General features: G+C 30.9%; 1 protein-coding gene across 1 annotated transcript; it reads right to left on the bottom strand.

Moving 5' to 3' along the window:
* Positions 1-324: 324 nt before the first annotated feature.
* Positions 325-8,174, bottom strand: LOC109791253 (triacylglycerol lipase OBL1). The gene is made up of 5 exons (XM_020350525.3): positions 7,755-8,174; positions 6,808-7,001; positions 6,191-6,224; positions 1,097-1,710; positions 325-764 (listed from the first exon to the last, which is right to left on the bottom strand). The coding sequence occupies exons 1-5, from the start codon at positions 8,059-8,061 to the stop codon at positions 486-488; spliced, it is 1,428 nt and encodes a 475-aa protein (XP_020206114.1). The 5' UTR covers positions 8,062-8,174; the 3' UTR covers positions 325-485.
* Between the last annotated feature and the right edge of the window lie 13,319 nt (positions 8,175-21,493).

The raw sequence follows: 21,493 nt of genomic DNA, 5'->3' as shown, positions 1-21,493 counted from the left end.
CATCTCTTTTTTCTCCCCCATCTCCATCTACTCCCTCAACCACACATGGGTTTGTGGAAGAGGAAAGAGACGAATAGTTTCATATAATTTTTTTATGCACATTATTAGTTCCAAACAATAAAAATAATAATAGGGTGAAACTAAAAGAAAAAAAATCTAGTAAAGAGGGCGCATGATCATATGATTGTATGAATGACATTAATCTAATGGAAAAATAAAATGGTATATCATAAACCTCTTACTAATGTGGTTCATGCTAGCCTTAATCACTCTTTTAACTTGCTATTTATGGAAAAACTATCGAAAATCACACAAAAAAGAAAATTTAACCCCTTCAAGTATGTTTTTGGCTACTTTACTAACAAAGAACATTTTTAAAGTAATTGTTCAATGAACATTCCAGTATCATAAAGGAAAGGAGAAAACATCAAAAGAATTGATATTGTACAAAATTATTATTAACTAGTTGGTCACAAGCGTTGACATTAGTCAGCCTTGGAATCTTGTGAATTTTGATGCTCCATAAATCCATGTAAGGATCCCAATCTGGTAACATTGATATAATCCGTTGGAAAATGAGCCGGTAGTCCTGGAATTATCATTCCAAAGAGCCTGAAAATCGTCATTAACCAATTTTGTATATACTCTTTACCTTCTACAAATGGGATAAGAAATCCTCTAATAACCTCCCAAACTGCGTTTAGGATCTTGGGTATGACCCAAAACAAAGAGAAATAATTCTTGTTGGGCTCCTCCTCTAGAACCTGAATTGCATTAGACACACAAAAAAAAAGTTCACCTATTTAACCAAACACAAAATAAAAAATCATTCACTATCAACATTTGAGTAAATGTCCACTTTAGTAACCAAGTTTAGAAGATATTATCATATTAGTTCTTGATATTATCATATATATCAATATTATTACTTTAGCTATACACATTTTTTTAATTAAAATTTTGAACTAATATGATTGTTGATTTTTACTTTAATGAACCTATTTGACAAATATTTAGTATCAGAACTAATATGACAACAACATCTTCCAAATTCAAGACCAAAGTGAGTATTTATAAATTAACATTTGATATATACCTGGCCATGGTAGAAGCTGTTGAAGTAGAGGCAAGGGCCAAAGTGCTTAAAGAAGAGGGTTTTGTCATCATAAGGAACCCTAGGCACCACGTCGTTGCAATAAACATACCTCATATACCTCACATCATACTTTCTAAGCTTATCCTTCATGAACTCCCCAAACTGATTGTCCCCAACACGTGGCTGTCCAAATGTGTAAACCCCTTCCAACTTGTCCAACAACCATTCCTCCTCATGCAGTGTGAGCACTGCAGCAAACAAAATGGCCAATGCTCCTCCTAAGCTGTGCCCTGCCAATATAAATTTTGCATCCTCTTTTGCCTCCAACATGGCTCTAAGCTTCTCTCTTATTGAATAGTAGGCATAACGATGCTGGGAACTGCTTTGATCTATCTCTTTGGGCCATCCACTGTTTTTCTGTAGACCTAATGCTTTCATGAAACCACCATGTATTCTACCCACATTGGGCAACTCGTACCATGAGATATCCACATCTGTTCTCCATTGATCTGCATCGAATGGCTCTGTGCCCCTGAATGCAACCACGATCAAGTTGGGTTCTGACTTGGTATCTTGCACTATGATTGCTCGTGTGGACCAGAGCTCTTGGTAATCTGCATGCCATCATTTGTATTGGATCAAAAATGGGTCAATTCCCTTTAAAGCAAAAATATAAACATTAAGGTTTTAAATTGTGGTTGGAGTTGCAATCAGTCCAGCTATTATGATGATTGTAACGTAAAATTATTATATATTTATATCAAACTTAAACAAATAATTTTATAATAATAAAAATTAATTAAAAATTTTTCATTTAATTTTATAATAATAAAATGCATCATAAAGTCCACAACATTTTAACAAATCATCATTAAATGTTTCGCTCTCTCTTATAATATATTATGTGACCACACTTATTAATTTGCCAATAATCTTAAATAGAAAATATAACATATATTTGGTGGATATATTTTTAGTTTCTTAAGAATTAGAAGTTGAGATACCTTAGTTTATCATGTTTTTACCTGCTTATGATGAAATTGTTTTTAATAAAATGTGATAATTTAACTTTCTTAAGTTGAATAAAAAGTTTTAATGTAATAAAAATATAGCATTATTTCATAATTTTATTAACTCGTTTAAATAGTTAAAATATTGTAAGTGTTAAGTATCACATAAAATATGTGTATCTTATAAACATGTATAAAACGTTTCAAGAATACTTATGAAACAAATTTTAGTTATTTCTATTAATCATTATAATTCTTCGACATGGAATATTTTTTTTATTCTACCAAACATACACCTTTGATTTTCCATGATTAATTGATTTATTATTTAAAATAATAACATTTTCAAGAAACAATTCTAATTCTTTTCTTATGTTTTCACAGAATTGTTGTTATAAAAGTGATGAGAATCTAATTTTTCAGAGTTGAAAAATAAGTTTTATTATTATAAAAATATTACATTTATCTTTATTAATTCATTTATTAAGGTTAAGTTAAAGTTTATAAGAAATTTCTATTAAAATTAAACATAAAAGAATTTGATTTCTAATAAACATATTTAAATATTTTTAAAACTATTTATGATCAATCAAACTAATTCTAGTCATTTTTAAATACCATGATTCTCAAAAATTCTTGAACATAAAAAAAATGTCCTTCTAAAATTAAGAAAATTTTAAACAATTTTGTAAAAATTCCAGTTGATTCCTCTAATTTTATAAACTTAACTAATTTTTATTTTGATTCTTAAAAACATGTTTAAATTATCCCTTAAGATACTTAAAAAAAAAAAGAAAGAAAGAAGAGATTAATGTATTTACTCATTATACATTTAGGGACTAATTTTCTTCGTTTTACAGCTTAATCAATATAGTGTGGACATGTCACATGTATATCGGTATTAAATAAAAGAAAAACAGTCAGACATGTCTAGGCTAGGGCTATGTGCAACCAATTGTATTGGGAAAAACTCAAGTCCCACATCGACTAGAGATTAGGCAATTGAATAATATATAAGTGGAAAGCAACCCTTACCTTACAAGCCGGTTTTGTAGGGTTGAGTTAGGCTTAATCCACTATTCTAACATGGTATCAGAGCCATTTAGATCCACTTTAAAAATGGGCCACCCACCATTGATGCATGCCTCATAGGCATGAGGGGGTGTATTGGGAAAAACCCAAGTCCCGCCAATCCTAGATCATTAAAAAGGGCCACCCACCATTTATCCACGTACCAAGCCCAATAGTGCTGGACGTGAGGGGGTGTATTGGGAAAAACTCAAGTCCCACATCGACTAGAGATTAGGCAATTGAATAATATATAAGTGGAAAGCAACCCTTACCTTACAAGCCGGTTTTGTAGGGTTGAGTTAGGCTTAATCCACTATTCTAACAAATTGTACAATTATTCTTTTGTTTAATACATATTACAATTCATAATTTGAAAGAGAAGTTTTTGAATTAATATGTTGTGGGTCTCTTATGTATAAGCTAGAATTGGCTTGCATAAAAAAAAAAAAAGAAGCTAGAATTGGCTTAATTAAGAACAACAACCAAAAAGAAAAAAAAAACCACTAAACATTTGAATAAATTAATATTCATCGATATATCTTCATATACAAACGGTAACCGGTGTGATTTTAATTCAGAAAAGAAGGCTGTATCAGCATTTTTAGTTTGGCAATGAAAAAATAGAAGAAGAAAAAAAAACAATTTTCAACAAATTATCACAAAATTGACTAAGAGATCTTTCCAATTTCTCTCTTTTTCTGTCTTTTACTAAATTTTATTAGCAAATGGAATTCCTCCCAAAGTATCGATCAGGGCAATTAATTAAAATTATTATAAGAAATTGTTATAGAGTGGCACACATTTTATTATAACACAATATTATTTGTTATTAAAAATTATTTTTATTTACATATAAATATAATATAAATTAGTATATTATTAAATAATGCATCTATAAATTATAGTCATATATAATATATTGTTGAATCTTATTTAAAATTAATATTAAAATTATATATAAGCACATGTCAAATAAATTTATATTTACATATATTATATTTATAATGTACTTTTTATATGTCACTATATGTAACATTTTTTGTAGTGAGTAGCTCTTTTCTACTAACCTCTTGATGATCATAGTTCATATTTATGATTTGGAAATCACAATGTTTTTTTTAACAAAATCCTAGCCAAAGAAAGGGTCAATCCTCTTGTCTGCTCTGCAGGGCGTTTAAAAAATATTTAAGGATGTTCAAAGAAAAGTGATTTTAAGAGTTTATAAAAAAAAAGTGTGAATTAATTTTCAAGATTAATTTTGCGTAGAGTAGAAGTTATTTTTTGTTTTATTATAATTATAATTATAAAATATTTTTAAAAAGACGGTTTTAATTACAAATTTTTTTAAAAAATTTCAAGTGTAACCTTTTTTTTTTATAAAAGAAATGACTTACAACTTTGTAAGAGAAATTTGTAATTCGATCACTCCAAGGTAATGACTTACAACACCTATTTATTATAGGTATAGGGGAGGTATAGGGGTGCAAACAACTTAAAGCCACAAGAAAAATGAATTCATTAACAAAATCCTAGCCAAAGAAAGGGTCAATCCTCTTCTCTTCTGTGCAGGGTGTTTAAAAATATTTAAGGATGTTCAAAGAAAAGAGACTTTATGAGTTTATAAGAAAAGTGCGAATTATTTTTCAAGATTAATTTTATGTAGAGTAGAAGTTATTTTTTGTTTTACTATAATTATAATTATAAAAAAGATTTTTTAAAAAGACGGCTTTAATTACAACTTTTTAAAAAAATTTCAAGTGTAACTTTTTTTTATTTTTAAAAATGACTTACAACACCTATTTATTATAGGTATAGGAGTGCAACAACTCAAAAACACAAGAAAAATGAATTCAAAAGCTTATAATAAAAAAAAACACGTGACAAATGTGTTAGTACTCAAGCAACTCTAAAATTCTACATGACAGTTAAGAGAATTTGGAAACATACCATAAAAATCAAAGTTTAGGTCGGAAGCAAAATGTGACTTGATTACCTATGTACCAATTAAAAAAATGTTTTAATTAGGGGTGTTGAAAAAGTCTAAGTCAAGTCGAGTAAGCCTGGATTTAACTTGAGGGAAAAAAAAAAAAGAAGAAAAAGAAAAAACGTTGTTGAAGCTTTACAAGCTAAGTATTGTTTAATGGCTTTTGACTAGGGTTTAACCGCTACCAAATCAATAAAGTTATACTTTAAGTTCTATGTTATGGTAATCTATTTAAAATTATGAGTCATAAAAATTAAAACTAAGCAATTAATAGTATAATGTAAATGATAATCAAAAATTATAAATTTTTAAATATTTTTTACATAAGATTTTGTTATTTAAGTGATATATAATAATAATAATAATAAAAGTGATGTAATGTTTTTTTTTTTTTTTTTTACAGCAACCACATCGATAATTAAACCGGTGAAAAGTATTTATTGATTCGGTAGCAGTTAAACCGTGGTTAAATATGTAATTAAATTAATATTTTTTTTATATTATATATTTTAAGGAATAATCTAATGTAAAATTAAACAAAAGGCATAAAAACTATAAATTAATAAAAATTACTAAATTAAATATTATAAAAGATATAAAATTGATAATAATTTATATGTATGTATAATTCTTAAATATGTTATTATTTATCTTAATTTTTGTTAAAATTAAAATAAAAAGGTAAAAAAGTAAAAAACGGAAAATTTTGAAAACACTGATTTCTGCTAATTTGTAACCTTAATATATTTATGATAACTAAACTATATATAGAATCAAGAGAATATGATAACTAAATATATAATAGAGGATCAAAATGCCGATATTTTATGCAATAAATGTGTTTCCTGTTCCTCCAACATGATTGATGCTAAGCACTTTAATATATATTTCTAGTTTAATTTTCTTATCAAGAAACCAGCTTGGCAAAAAATATATATTTGTAGAATAGATGTTTTACCAATTCATCCGTAAATTTATATTTCGTATCTTGTAAGAAAAACTTACAAAGGATGCTTCTTATTTACGTACCGTTCCAGAAGCTGTGTTGCCCCAAGAACTCCATCTGCAAGCAAATTACAACAAGAAAAAGGTAAACCCAAGTCATCATCAAAATCACCAAAACAATAAAGAAAAAAAATGCTATTTAGCATTTACATTAATTAAACTATTATCACTTCTTCCATCTAACAAGTCCAACGGACGAAAACAATGCATATATTAATGTATCTAGCTCCTCTAAAGTTAGATAATTACATTTTAAAAAAAAATAATAATAATTATTATAATTAATTAAAAATCAACTATTAATATTATAATTAATCTTAAATTTTATTTTATAAAAATTTAATTATATAACAAGTTTTAACGGATAATTTTTTTAATTAATAATTTTGAGTACACTTTATTTTCTAAAGCTTATTCTTCTAGAAGAGTCGAATTCTATATCTATACGTAAAAAATTATAATGATCTTTTCGGATACCTTTTCTACTATTTGTTGACAATCACAAACTTTAGTGTATTAAGAAGAGAAACTTATTAAATGGTACCTGAAATTTATAAAATTTGTGATTTCTAATTTTTTTTTAGGGTTTAAAAAAAACAACATCGTATAGATTCTATATATTGCATATAAAGAGTGCTTACATCCCAATGATTTCGGACTGCGTCACTAACGAATTGTTCATTCTCATATGATAATTTTGAAGCCATCATTGAGATTAAACCTTTGTATTTTGCATCATTCTCCTTTATGCTCTTATCTAAACCAATTCGTGTGTCAAGGTGCCCCACCACGGATAAGAATGCCGCCGATGATTTTTCCGGTGTTATCATCTTTCCTGCACTCACATGGTATCATCATAAAAATAATACATACTATCATTGCTTTTAAAAGAGTTTGTTTATAATTTATTTAACAGAAACACTTTTAAAAGTAACTTATGATATATACACAAAATATTTTCAGCTTAATTATAAACTATTTATGATCGCTTTAACTTAATTACGAAAACAACTTATGCGAAAATAGTTTAATTTTATTTCCTCTTTGGTTTCAGAAACAACTTATTTATAAATATGAATAAAATATATACATACTTATGTCGATCATATGTTGATAAACTTTTTCACAAGTTCTTCTAGAAGAAGAAAATGCAAAAGGTAAAACAAAATAAGCGTGTCCCATAAACTATAATTACGTTGATAAACTTTAATTTTCACAAGTTCATATAGGAGAAGAAAATATGAAAGGTAAAACAAAGTAAGTTTGTTTCATAAACTAAGATTATGCTATACATGTATTAAAATTAATGTTTAGGAGAAGCTTCTCTCATTTAATTTCTCCTTAATTATCCAAACACATCCTAATAGGATAATATGTATTTTTCATACAAGTATTTATTTTATCAACTTTGTTGACAATAATTTTTTTTCAAAAAATCTAATTCACTACTTTTAATAATTTTTCTTAAATATTATTTTATATATATATATAAACCTTGATTAAAGTGACTCAGTCTATATCTTTTTGAGCAATGATGTTATTGATTAACTAATAGGTATGACAATGGTGAGAATAGTTATTGAATTACCTCTTAGAATGTTGAGAAAGAGCCATATGAAGCCTCCATTAGTTGATAATCGATTAAGCCACAACTCCAAGGTGTCCCCAACATTTTTCATGGTGTTTCTTAAGGCAACGAGGATCTTCTGAGCCACAACAGATGTGAAGAGGAGCCATCTTTGACGAAATTCCCTTGCCTCAACCTCTTCTGGGCATTCGATGAATCCTCTATTCTTTAACTTAGAAGACACCAAGAGACTCCCAAGATCCACAACACTCGCATTTTCTGGCTTCAGCAAAAGGTAATTGCAACCGAATAGTTTCTCGGAACCCATTGCTTTACGAAATTGCTCTGTCAATGTCTAAGACAGAAGAAACTTATAGGAAATGGAGTTCACATTTTTACAATATTATATCATATGTATATATTAATATTATTGTCTACTTGGTATCATAGGCTGAAAAAAAAAGTAGTATTCAAAGCATAGTACCTTGGGGAAACGGGTTTAGTATAATTAATTAATGAGTTGATTTTTGGTAATTAATTGATCATCCTTAGCGGATTTTCCTAGCAGTTTCTTTTGTTGGGTCTATGCCTCAATGGAGGCTTATACCTATTTGGGGTGGGAATACACCTAATGCATCGCTTACTTTTACCATTCTAAAATTCCACGTGCGTTTTTGTCAACATTCCTAAACTAGTTGCTGAGTTGTAATCTCACTCTTTTCATTTTTTATTTATTTATTATAATTATACTCACATTATTCGAATTTAAATTTAAGGTATATATGTACATATTACTCAAACTTCTATTATTAAATTTATCTTAGTGGTACATTATTTCGATTTAAGATAAATGATAACAATTTGTACAAGAAAGATAAAAATAAAGATAAGGAGAATTTTTTTAATGCGGAATGATATCCGGACAAAAAATTATACAGTTTTTTTTTAATAACAAAAATAAAGAGATAAAAATTTGAAATGTAATAAATGATAATACAAAAATGATGCATAAATTAATTGTTGTATGATTATTATACATACATTATTACTCAATTTAAAAAGTAAGATGCAAAAAATAATATTGTACAAATTATTATTCCTTCCGTTTCAATTTTTTAGTCTTCTTTAGTGCAAATGAATCAAGGAATATTTAATAAATATAAATTTGGATTCAAATTTTTTTATTTAATATTTCATTATATCTCAATTATATTAAGTCTTTTTTTATTTAAAAACAAAATCAACACTTGATGAAAATAATAGTTATTAAATAAAGATATAATTAAAAAATTATTTATTAAACTTTTAAAATTTAAAAGGACAGTTGTTTTGAGACAAAGTGAAAGTTAAAAGAATTAAAATTTTGTGACAAAGGGTATATAAATTTTTGTACTTTGATCATTATTCTTGATAATGAATAGTTAAGTTTTTTTCTTCGAAATTAAGAGACGAAAGGAAATGCGACATCCACGTGCCTTCTATCTTTACCTATTTTAAACTTTTCTCAGAAAACCAAAGTTGCGTGTCTATCATCTCCAAGGTTGCTTGCATTGTTAGGATAGATTTTATTATTTTATCTTTTTCTAAAAAGAAAAATACCTTTATCAAAGTCATTGAAATTAGTTGAGCCAAATGTTAGGGGATCACAAAAAATAACCTTAATTCGTATTAGATAGAATTGAAATTCCACGTCAGAATAAAAGGACAAACATGAATTTAGAAACATATAAATATTTTTATTGATAATTTGATATGAAAAATTTTAAGTGATAATGAAAAACAAATTCATATGAATGTAAATCCAAAAATAAAAATACTATCATATTCATGTAAAAAAATATATGTAAGATAGGATTAATTCAAATTCAAATTTGAGTCCAATATAATTATACATCTTAAATACTTAGAAAACTATGTCTAATATGCATTATTGTATGTTATATGCTAATGTTCACATGATAGACTCTCAACTGAATAAACTACAAGTACATGTGGAAGTCACGACAAAGTGTATATATTGTTTTTCATTCATTGTCACTAGCTAGCTACCTTCCTTGAAGACTTCAACCAATTAAAATATTAATACAAGTAAATAAATAAGATACTGGGGAGGACACAGAAACAGTGGATAAGATTTTAAATTAGACTTGGTATACATCTGTAGACTAACCTAATTAAACCATCAGCACATTATTAATTAATTAAATTACTCACATAAATTAAACATATATAGATGAGATTACAAGTTGTTTATTTAAACAGAGTACAAGATTTAATGTGATTTTGATCTATTGGAGGTATGTAGAATTTAAACTAACCCCAATTTAAATAGAAAAGGGCTAAATATATGTTTCCAATTTTTTTTTTCATAGCAGGGAATACGTATCCGATCAACCTAATCAACCCAAACAAGATAAATTGAACGACAAGTCAAACCAAATTCAATTTTTCCCACCTTGACTAATTCAAGTTAGGTCTCGACTTGACATAATAAAAATTGAGTTACTCAATCTAATTTATAATTTTGTTATATATTCTATAATTTATAGTATATATATATATATATATATATATATATATATATATATATATATATATATATATATATATATATAAAGGAAATAATCTAATTTGCTTTACATATTTTTTTAAGATGATTTTATTTTTAAATTTTTAAATAATAAAAAAATAAATTAAAAATTAAGCATTCTTATAAATATAAGATTTTTGGACTCAAGAAGTTGATGTTTAAGGACTAAATAGAATACCAATTGATCTAATAAACATTAATAATTTTTAAACATTTTTATTAAATAAAATATAAAGGTATGAAGTGTCTTGACCTCACTAATATTAATAAAACATATATATATATATATATATATATATATATATATATATATTATGTGTGTGGAGAAAATATAAATACCAGAAAGAGGTTAAATAATATATATCAAAAACTCGTACATTTTTTGTAGTGAAGTGGTAACACTAACCAGATGAAGTGTGAAGAGTAATTAGATGGAACACTGATTATTTTTATAATAGTTCGTCTCAACCACATAGGCTATGGCTAGTTTTCAATCCAACTAGATTGAATTTCACTATCTTTAAACAAAGATACAAATATTCTTAATTTCAATAAGTCAATTTTAGCTCAGTCCTAAGTATTATTTTTGATTAACTTCTTCAAGCAACTATCTAAGTATTCTTTTAACAACAAGTCTTTATAGGATTAACAATTAAATATTCTTTTACAGTTAAGCCTCTTTAGACTCAAAACAAGTATTATTTTACAGTCAAGTCTCTTTAGGCTCAAAATAAATATTCTTTTATAGGCAAGCCTCTTTAGGTTCAAAACAAGTATTATTGGCAGGATAGACAATAAAGAATCGTCCTTTGGCTGGGGGAAGTCGTTTAGGCTTTTCATTGGCAGGATGGAGAGGTTGGGAGGTATGGTGACGTGTATAGTGGTCATGTCATTTCTTAAGCTTTTATTGAGGCATCTTCTCATTGCCCTTACAAACGAGGTGAATTGTAGGTTTGGAGATAGAGTCTTGCATGTAAAGCTTCGTCCAAGGTTGAATCATCCATGGTTTGTATAGCTCAACTAGTGTGAAGGAAAGGTTGTCAGAAATGCCTTTTGTGCCCAATTCAATAACAGCTCTGGAGTTCAAAATTTTTCTGCATTTCATTGTGCTACTGCTTGACAATCCTCATGGTCTGACCATCTAGTCAGGGAGGGCAATCCAAGTGTGAAGAGTAATTAGATGGAACACTGATTATTTTTATAATAGTTCGTCTCAACCACATAGGCTATGGCTAGTTTTCAATCCAACTAGATTGAATTTCACTATCTTTAAACAAAGATACAAATATTCTTAATTTCAATAAGTCAATTTTAGCTCAGTCCTAAGTATTATTTTTGATTAACTTCTTCAAGCAACTATCTAAGTATTCTTTTAACAACAAGTCTTTATAGGATTAACAATTAAATATTCTTTTACAGTTAAGCCTCTTTAGACTCAAAACAAGTATTATTTTACAGTCAAGTCTCTTTAGGCTCAAAATAAATATTCTTTTATAGGCAAGCCTCTTTAGGTTCAAAACAAGTATTATTGGCAGGATAGACAATAAAGAATCGTCCTTTGGCTGGGGGAAGTCGTTTAGGCTTTTCATTGGCAGGATGGAGAGGTTGGGAGGTATGGTGACGTGTATAGTGGTCATGTCATTTCTTAAGCTTTTATTGAGGCATCTTCTCATTGCCCTTACAAACGAGGTGAATTGTAGGTTTGGAGATAGAGTCTTGCATGTAAAGCTTCGTCCAAGGTTGAATCATCCATGGTTTGTATAGCTCAACTAGTGTGAAGGAAAGGTTGTCAGAAATGCCTTTTGTGCCCAATTCAATAACAGCTCTGGAGTTCAAAATTTTTCTGCATTTCATTGTGCTACTGCTTGACAATCCTCATGGTCTGACCATCTAGTCAGGGAGGGCAATCCAAGTGTGAAGAGTAATTAGATGGAACACTGATTATTTTTATAATAGTTCGTCTCAACCACATAGGCTATGGCTAGTTTTCAATCCAACTAGATTGAATTTCACTATCTTTAAACAAAGATACAAATATTCTTAATTTCAATAAGTCAATTTTAGCTCAGTCCTAAGTATTATTTTTGATTAACTTCTTCAAGCAACTATCTAAGTATTCTTTTAACAACAAGTCTTTATAGGATTAACAATTAAATATTCTTTTACAGTTAAGCCTCTTTAGACTCAAAACAAGTATTATTTTACAGTCAAGTCTCTTTAGGCTCAAAATAAATATTCTTTTATAGGCAAGCCTCTTTAGGTTCAAAACAAGTATTATTGGCAGGATAGACAATAAAGAATCGTCCTTTGGCTGGGGGAAGTCGTTTAGGCTTTTCATTGGCAGGATGGAGAGGTTGGGAGGTATGGTGACGTGTATAGTGGTCATGTCATTTCTTAAGCTTTTATTGAGGCATCTTCTCATTGCCCTTACAAACGAGGTGAATTGTAGGTTTGGAGATAGAGTCTTGCATGTAAAGCTTCGTCCAAGGTTGAATCATCCATGGTTTGTATAGCTCAACTAGTGTGAAGGAAAGGTTGTCAGAAATGCCTTTTGTGCCCAATTCAATAACAGCTCTGGAGTTCAAAATTTTTCTGCATTTCATTGTGCTACTGCTTGACAATCCTCATGGTCTGACCATCTAGTCAGGGAGGGCAATCCAAGTGTGAAGAGTAATTAGATGGAACACTGATTATTTTTATAATAGTTCGTCTCAACCACATAGGCTATGGCTAGTTTTCAATCCAACTAGATTGAATTTCACTATCTTTAAACAAAGATACAAATATTCTTAATTTCAATAAGTCAATTTTAGCTCAGTCCTAAGTATTATTTTTGATTAACTTCTTCAAGCAACTATCTAAGTATTCTTTTAACAACAAGTCTTTATAGGATTAACAATTAAATATTCTTTTACAGTTAAGCCTCTTTAGACTCAAAACAAGTATTATTTTACAGTCAAGTCTCTTTAGGCTCAAAATAAATATTCTTTTATAGGCAAGCCTCTTTAGGTTCAAAACAAGTATTATTGGCAGGATAGACAATAAAGAATCGTCCTTTGGCTGGGGGAAGTCGTTTAGGCTTTTCATTGGCAGGATGGAGAGGTTGGGAGGTATGGTGACGTGTATAGTGGTCATGTCATTTCTTAAGCTTTTATTGAGGCATCTTCTCATTGCCCTTACAAACGAGGTGAATTGTAGGTTTGGAGATAGAGTCTTGCATGTAAAGCTTCGTCCAAGGTTGAATCATCCATGGTTTGTATAGCTCAACTAGTGTGAAGGAAAGGTTGTCAGAAATGCCTTTTGTGCCCAATTCAATAACAGCTCTGGAGTTCAAAATTTTTCTGCATTTCATTGTGCTACTGCTTGACAATCCTCATGGTCTGACCATCTAGTCAGGGAGGGCAATCCAAGTGTGAAGAGTAATTAGATGGAACACTGATTATTTTTATAATAGTTCGTCTCAACCACATAGGCTATGGCTAGTTTTCAATCCAACTAGATTGAATTTCACTATCTTTAAACAAAGATACAAATATTCTTAATTTCAATAAGTCAATTTTAGCTCAGTCCTAAGTATTATTTTTGATTAACTTCTTCAAGCAACTATCTAAGTATTCTTTTAACAACAAGTCTTTATAGGATTAACAATTAAATATTCTTTTACAGTTAAGCCTCTTTAGACTCAAAACAAGTATTATTTTACAGTCAAGTCTCTTTAGGCTCAAAATAAATATTCTTTTATAGGCAAGCCTCTTTAGGTTCAAAACAAGTATTATTGGCAGGATAGACAATAAAGAATCGTCCTTTGGCTGGGGGAAGTCGTTTAGGCTTTTCATTGGCAGGATGGAGAGGTTGGGAGGTATGGTGACGTGTATAGTGGTCATGTCATTTCTTAAGCTTTTATTGAGGCATCTTCTCATTGCCCTTACAAACGAGGTGAATTGTAGGTTTGGAGATAGAGTCTTGCATGTAAAGCTTCGTCCAAGGTTGAATCATCCATGGTTTGTATAGCTCAACTAGTGTGAAGGAAAGGTTGTCAGAAATGCCTTTTGTGCCCAATTCAATAACAGCTCTGGAGTTCAAAATTTTTCTGCATTTCATTGTGCTACTGCTTGACAATCCTCATGGTCTGACCATCTAGTCAGGGAGGGCAATCCAAGTGTGAAGAGTAATTAGATGGAACACTGATTATTTTTATAATAGTTCGTCTCAACCACATAGGCTATGGCTAGTTTTCAATCCAACTAGATTGAATTTCACTATCTTTAAACAAAGATACAAATATTCTTAATTTCAATAAGTCAATTTTAGCTCAGTCCTAAGTATTATTTTTGATTAACTTCTTCAAGCAACTATCTAAGTATTCTTTTAACAACAAGTCTTTATAGGATTAACAATTAAATATTCTTTTACAGTTAAGCCTCTTTAGACTCAAAACAAGTATTATTTTACAGTCAAGTCTCTTTAGGCTCAAAATAAATATTCTTTTATAGGCAAGCCTCTTTAGGTTCAAAACAAGTATTATTGGCAGGATAGACAATAAAGAATCGTCCTTTGGCTGGGGGAAGTCGTTTAGGCTTTTCATTGGCAGGATGGAGAGGTTGGGAGGTATGGTGACGTGTATAGTGGTCATGTCATTTCTTAAGCTTTTATTGAGGCATCTTCTCATTGCCCTTACAAACGAGGTGAATTGTAGGTTTGGAGATAGAGTCTTGCATGTAAAGCTTCGTCCAAGGTTGAATCATCCATGGTTTGTATAGCTCAACTAGTGTGAAGGAAAGGTTGTCAGAAATGCCTTTTGTGCCCAATTCAATAACAGCTCTGGAGTTCAAAATTTTTCTGCATTTCATTGTGCTACTGCTTGACAATCCTCATGGTCTGACCATCTAGTCAGGGAGGGCAATCCAAGTGTGAAGAGTAATTAGATGGAACACTGATTATTTTTATAATAGTTCGTCTCAACCACATAGGCTATGGCTAGTTTTCAATCCAACTAGATTGAATTTCACTATCTTTAAACAAAGATACAAATATTCTTAATTTCAATAAGTCAATTTTAGCTCAGTCCTAAGTATTATTTTTGATTAACTTCTTCAAGCAACTATCTAAGTATTCTTTTAACAACAAGTCTTTATAGGATTAACAATTAAATATTCTTTTACAGTTAAGCCTCTTTAGACTCAAAACAAGTATTATTTTACAGTCAAGTCTCTTTAGGCTCAAAATAAATATTCTTTTATAGGCAAGCCTCTTTAGGTTCAAAACAAGTATTATTGGCAGGATAGACAATAAAGAATCGTCCTTTGGCTGGGGGAAGTCGTTTAGGCTTTTCATTGGCAGGATGGAGAGGTTGGGAGGTATGGTGACGTGTATAGTGGTCATGTCATTTCTTAAGCTTTTATTGAGGCATCTTCTCATTGCCCTTACAAACGAGGTGAATTGTAGGTTTGGAGATAGAGTCTTGCATGTAAAGCTTCGTCCAAGGTTGAATCATCCATGGTTTGTATAGCTCAACTAGTGTGAAGGAAAGGTTGTCAGAAATGCCTTTTGTGCCCAATTCAATAACAGCTCTGGAGTTCAAAATTTTTCTGCATTTCATTGTGCTACTGCTTGACAATCCTCATGGTCTGACCATCTAGTCAGGGAGGGCAATCCAAGTGTGAAGAGTAATTAGATGGAACACTGATTATTTTTATAATAGTTCGTCTCAACCACATAGGCTATGGCTAGTTTTCAATCCAACTAGATTGAATTTCACTATCTTTAAACAAAGATACAAATATTCTTAATTTCAATAAGTCAATTTTAGCTCAGTCCTAAGTATTATTTTTGATTAACTTCTTCAAGCAACTATCTAAGTATTCTTTTAACAACAAGTCTTTATAGGATTAACAATTAAATATTCTTTTACAGTTAAGCCTCTTTAGACTCAAAACAAGTATTATTTTACAGTCAAGTCTCTTTAGGCTCAAAATAAATATTCTTTTATAGGCAAGCCTCTTTAGGTTCAAAACAAGTATTATTGGCAGGATAGACAATAAAGAATCGTCCTTTGGCTGGGGGAAGTCGTTTAGGCTTTTCATTGGCAGGATGGAGAGGTTGGGAGGTATGGTGACGTGTATAGTGGTCATGTCATTTCTTAAGCTTTTATTGAGGCATCTTCTCATTGCCCTTACAAACGAGGTGAATTGTAGGTTTGGAGATAGAGTCTTGCATGTAAAGCTTCGTCCAAGGTTGAATCATCCATGGTTTGTATAGCTCAACTAGTGTGAAGGAAAGGTTGTCAGAAATGCCTTTTGTGCCCAATTCAATAACAGCTCTGGAGTTCAAAATTTTTCTGCATTTCATTGTGCTACTGCTTGACAATCCTCATGGTCTGACCATCTAGTCAGGGAGGGCAATCCAAGTGTGAAGAGTAATTAGATGGAACACTGATTATTTTTATAATAGTTCGTCTCAACCACATAGGCTATGACTAGTTTTCAATCCAACTAGATTGAATTTCACTATCTTTAAACAAAGATACAAATATTCTTAATTTCAATAAGTCAATTTTAGCTCAGTCCTAAGTATTATTTTTGATTAACTTCTTCAAGCAACTATCTAAGTATTCTTTTAACAACAAGTCTTTATAGGATTAACAATTAAATATTCTTTTACAGTTAAGCCTCTTTAGACTCAAAACAAGTATTATTTTACAGTCAAGTCTCTTTAGGCTCAAAATAAATATTCTTTTATAGGCAAGCCTCTTTAGGTTCAAAACAAGTATTATTGGCAGGATAGACAATAAAGAATCGTCCTTTGGCTGGGGGAAGTCGTTTAGGCTTTTCATTGGCAGGATGGAGAGGTTGGGAGGTATGGTGACGTGTATAGTGGTCATGTCATTTCTTAAGCTTTTATTGAGGCATCTTCTCATTGCCCTTACAAACGAGGTGAATTGTAGGTTTGGAGATAGAGTCTTGCATGTAAAGCTTCGTCCAAGGTTGAATCATCCATGGTTTGTATAGCTCAACTAGTGTGAAGGAAAGGTTGTCAGAAATGCCTTTTGTGCCCAATTCAATAACAGCTCTGGAGTTCAAAATTTTTCTGCATTTCATTGTGCTACTGCTTGACAATCCTCATGGTCTGACCATCTAGTCAGGGAGGGCAATCCAAGTGTGAAGAGTAATTAGATGGAACACTGATTATTTTTATAATAGTTCGTCTCAACCACATAGGCTATGGCTAGTTTTCAATCCAACTAGATTGAATTTCACTATCTTTAAACAAAGATACAAATATTCTTAATTTCAATAAGTCAATTTTAGCTCAGTCCTAAGTATTATTTTTGATTAACTTCTTCAAGCAACTATCTAAGTATTCTTTTAACAACAAGTCTTTATAGGATTAACAATTAAATATTCTTTTACAGTTAAGCCTCTTTAGACTCAAAACAAGTATTATTTTACAGTCAAGTCTCTTTAGGCTCAAAATAAATATTCTTTTATAGGCAAGCCTCTTTAGGTTCAAAACAAGTATTATTGGCAGGATAGACAATAAAGAATCGTCCTTTGGCTGGGGGAAGTCGTTTAGGCTTTTCATTGGCAGGATGGAGAGGTTGGGAGGTATGGTGACGTGTATAGTGGTCATGTCATTTCTTAAGCTTTTATTGAGGCATCTTCTCATTGCCCTTACAAACGAGGTGAATTGTAGGTTTGGAGATAGAGTCTTGCATGTAAAGCTTCGTCCAAGGTTGAATCATCCATGGTTTGTATAGCTCAACTAGTGTGAAGGAAAGGTTGTCAGAAATGCCTTTTGTGCCCAATTCAATAACAGCTCTGGAGTTCAAAATTTTTCTGCATTTCATTGTGCTACTGCTTGACAATCCTCATGGTCTGACCATCTAGTCAGGGAGGGCAATCCAAGTGTGAAGAGTAATTAGATGGAACACTGATTATTTTTATAATAGTTCGTCTCAACCACATAGGCTATGGCTAGTTTTCAATCCAACTAGATTGAATTTCACTATCTTTAAACAAAGATACAAATATTCTTAATTTCAATAAGTCAATTTTAGCTCAGTCCTAAGTATTATTTTTGATTAACTTCTTCAAGCAACTATCTAAGTATTCTTTTAACAACAAGTCTTTATAGGATTAACAATTAAATATTCTTTTACAGTTAAGCCTCTTTAGACTCAAAACAAGTATTATTTTACAGTCAAGTCTCTTTAGGCTCAAAATAAATATTCTTTTATAGGCAAGCCTCTTTAGGTTCAAAACAAGTATTATTGGCAGGATAGACAATAAAGAATCGTCCTTTGGCTGGGGGAAGTCGTTTAGGCTTTTCATTGGCAGGATGGAGAGGTTGGGAGGTATGGTGACGTGTATAGTGGTCATGTCATTTCTTAAGCTTTTATTGAGGCATCTTCTCATTGCCCTTACAAACGAGGTGAATTGTAGGTTTGGAGATAGAGTCTTGCATGTAAAGCTTCGTCCAAGGTTGAATCATCCATGGTTTGTATAGCTCAACTAGTGTGAAGGAAAGGTTGTCAGAAATGCCTTTTGTGCCCAATTCAATAACAGCTCTGGAGTTCAAAATTTTTCTGCATTTCATTGTGCTACTGCTTGACAATCCTCATGGTCTGACCATCTAGTCAGGGAGGGCAATCCAAGTGTGAAGAGTAATTAGATGGAACACTGATTATTTTTATAATAGTTCGTCTCAACCACATAGGCTATGGCTAGTTTTCAATCCAACTAGATTGAATTTCACTATCTTTAAACAAAGATACAAATATTCTTAATTTCAATAAGTCAATTTTAGCTCAGTCCTAAGTATTATTTTTGATTAACTTCTTCAAGCAACTATCTAAGTATTCTTTTAACAACAAGTCTTTATAGGATTAACAATTAAATATTCTTTTACAGTTAAGCCTCTTTAGACTCAAAACAAGTATTATTTTACAGTCAAGTCTCTTTAGGCTCAAAATAAATATTCTTTTATAGGCAAGCCTCTTTAGGTTCAAAACAAGTATTATTGGCAGGATAGACAATAAAGAATCGTCCTTTGGCTGGGGGAAGTCGTTTAGGCTTTTCATTGGCAGGATGGAGAGGTTGGGAGGTATGGTGACGTGTATAGTGGTCATGTCATTTCTTAAGCTTTTATTGAGGCATCTTCTCATTGCCCTTACAAACGAGGTGAATTGTAGGTTTGGAGATAGAGTCTTGCATGTAAAGCTTCGTCCAAGGTTGAATCATCCATGGTTTGTATAGCTCAACTAGTGTGAAGGAAAGGTTGTCAGAAATGCCTTTTGTGCCCAATTCAATAACAGCTCTGGAGTTCAAAATTTTTCTGCATTTCATTGTGCTACTGCTTGACAATCCTCATGGTCTGACCATCTAGTCAGGGAGGGCAATCCAAGTGTGAAGAGTAATTAGATGGAACACTGATTATTTTTATAATAGTTCGTCTCAACCACATAGGCTATGGCTAGTTTTCAATCCAACTAGATTGAATTTCACTATCTTTAAACAAAGATACAAATATTCTTAATTTCAATAAGTCAATTTTAGCTCAGTCCTAAGTATTATTTTTGATTAACTTCTTCAAGCAACTATCTAAGTATTCTTTTAACAACAAGTCTTTATAGGATTAACAATTAAATATTCTTTTACAGTTAAGCCTCTTTAGACTCAAAACAAGTATTATTTTACAGTCAAGTCTCTTTAGGCTCAAAATAAATATTCTTTTATAGGCAAGCCTCTTTAGGTTCAAAACAAGTATTATTGGCAGGATAGACAATAAAGAATCGTCCTTTGGCTGGGGGAAGTCGTTTAGGCTTTTCATTGGCAGGATGGAGAGGTTGGGAGGTATGGTGACGTGTATAGTGGTCATGTCATTTCTTAAGCTTTTATTGAGGCATCTTCTCATTGCCCTTACAAACGAGGTGAATTGTAGGTTTGGAGATAGAGTCTTGCATGTAAAGCTTCGTCCAAGGTTGAATCATCCATGGTTTGTATAGCTCAACTAGTGTGAAGGAAAGGTTGTCAGAAATGCCTTTTGTGCCCAATTCAATAACAGCTCTGGAGTTCAAAATTTTTCTGCATTTCATTGTGCTACTGCTTGACAATCCTCATGGTCTGACCATCTAGTCAGGGAGGGCAATCCAAGTGTGAAGAGTAATTAGATGGAACACTGATTATTTTTATAATAGTTCGTCTCAACCACATAGGCTATGGCTAGTTTTCAATCCAACTAGATTGAATTTCACTATCTTTAAACAAAGATACAAATATTCTTAATTTCAATAAGTCAATTTTAGCTCAGTCCTAAGTATTATTTTTGATTAACTTCTTCAAGCAACTATCTAAGTATTCTTTTAACAACAAGTCTTTATAGGATTAACAATTAAATATTCTTTTACAGTTAAGCCTCTTTAGACTCAAAACAAGTATTATTTTACAGTCAAGTCTCTTTAGGCTCAAAATAAATATTCTTTTATAGGCAAGCCTCTTTAGGTTCAAAACAAGTATTATTGGCAGGATAGACAATAAAGAATCGTCCTTTGGCTGGGGGAAGTCGTTTAGGCTTTTCATTGGCAGGATGGAGAGGTTGGGAGGTATGGTGACGTGTATAGTGGTCATGTCATTTCTTAAGCTTTTATTGAGGCATCTTCTCATTGCCCTTACAAACGAGGTGAATTGTAGGTTTGGAGATAGAGTCTTGCATGTAAAGCTTCGTCCAAGGTTGAATCATCCATGGTTTGTATAGCTCAACTAGTGTGAAGGAAAGGTTGTCAGAAATGCCTTTTGTGCCCAATTCAATAACAGCTCTGGAGTTCAAAATTTTTCTGCATTTCATTGTGCTACTGCTTGACAATCCTCATGGTCTGACCATCTAGTCAGGGAGGGCAATCCAAGTGTGAAGAGTAATTAGATGGAACACTGATTATTTTTATAATAGTTCGTCTCAACCACATAGGCTATGGCTAGTTTTCAATCCAACTAGATTGAATTTCACTATCTTTAAACAAAGATACAAATATTCTTAATTTCAATAAGTCAATTTTAGCTCAGTCCTAAGTATTATTTTTGATTAACTTCTTCAAGCAACTATCTAAGTATTCTTTTAACAACAAGTCTTTATAGGATTAACAATTAAATATTCTTTTACAGTTAAGCCTCTTTAG

This window comes from Cajanus cajan, chromosome 9 (genome assembly GCF_000230855.2).
Source record: "Cajanus cajan strain Asha chromosome 9, NIPB_CcT2T_4, whole genome shotgun sequence".
NCBI lineage: Eukaryota > Viridiplantae > Streptophyta > Magnoliopsida > Fabales > Fabaceae > Cajanus > Cajanus cajan.
Note: the sequence above shows the minus strand (reverse complement) of the source record. Positions and strands in the feature narration are given on the sequence as shown.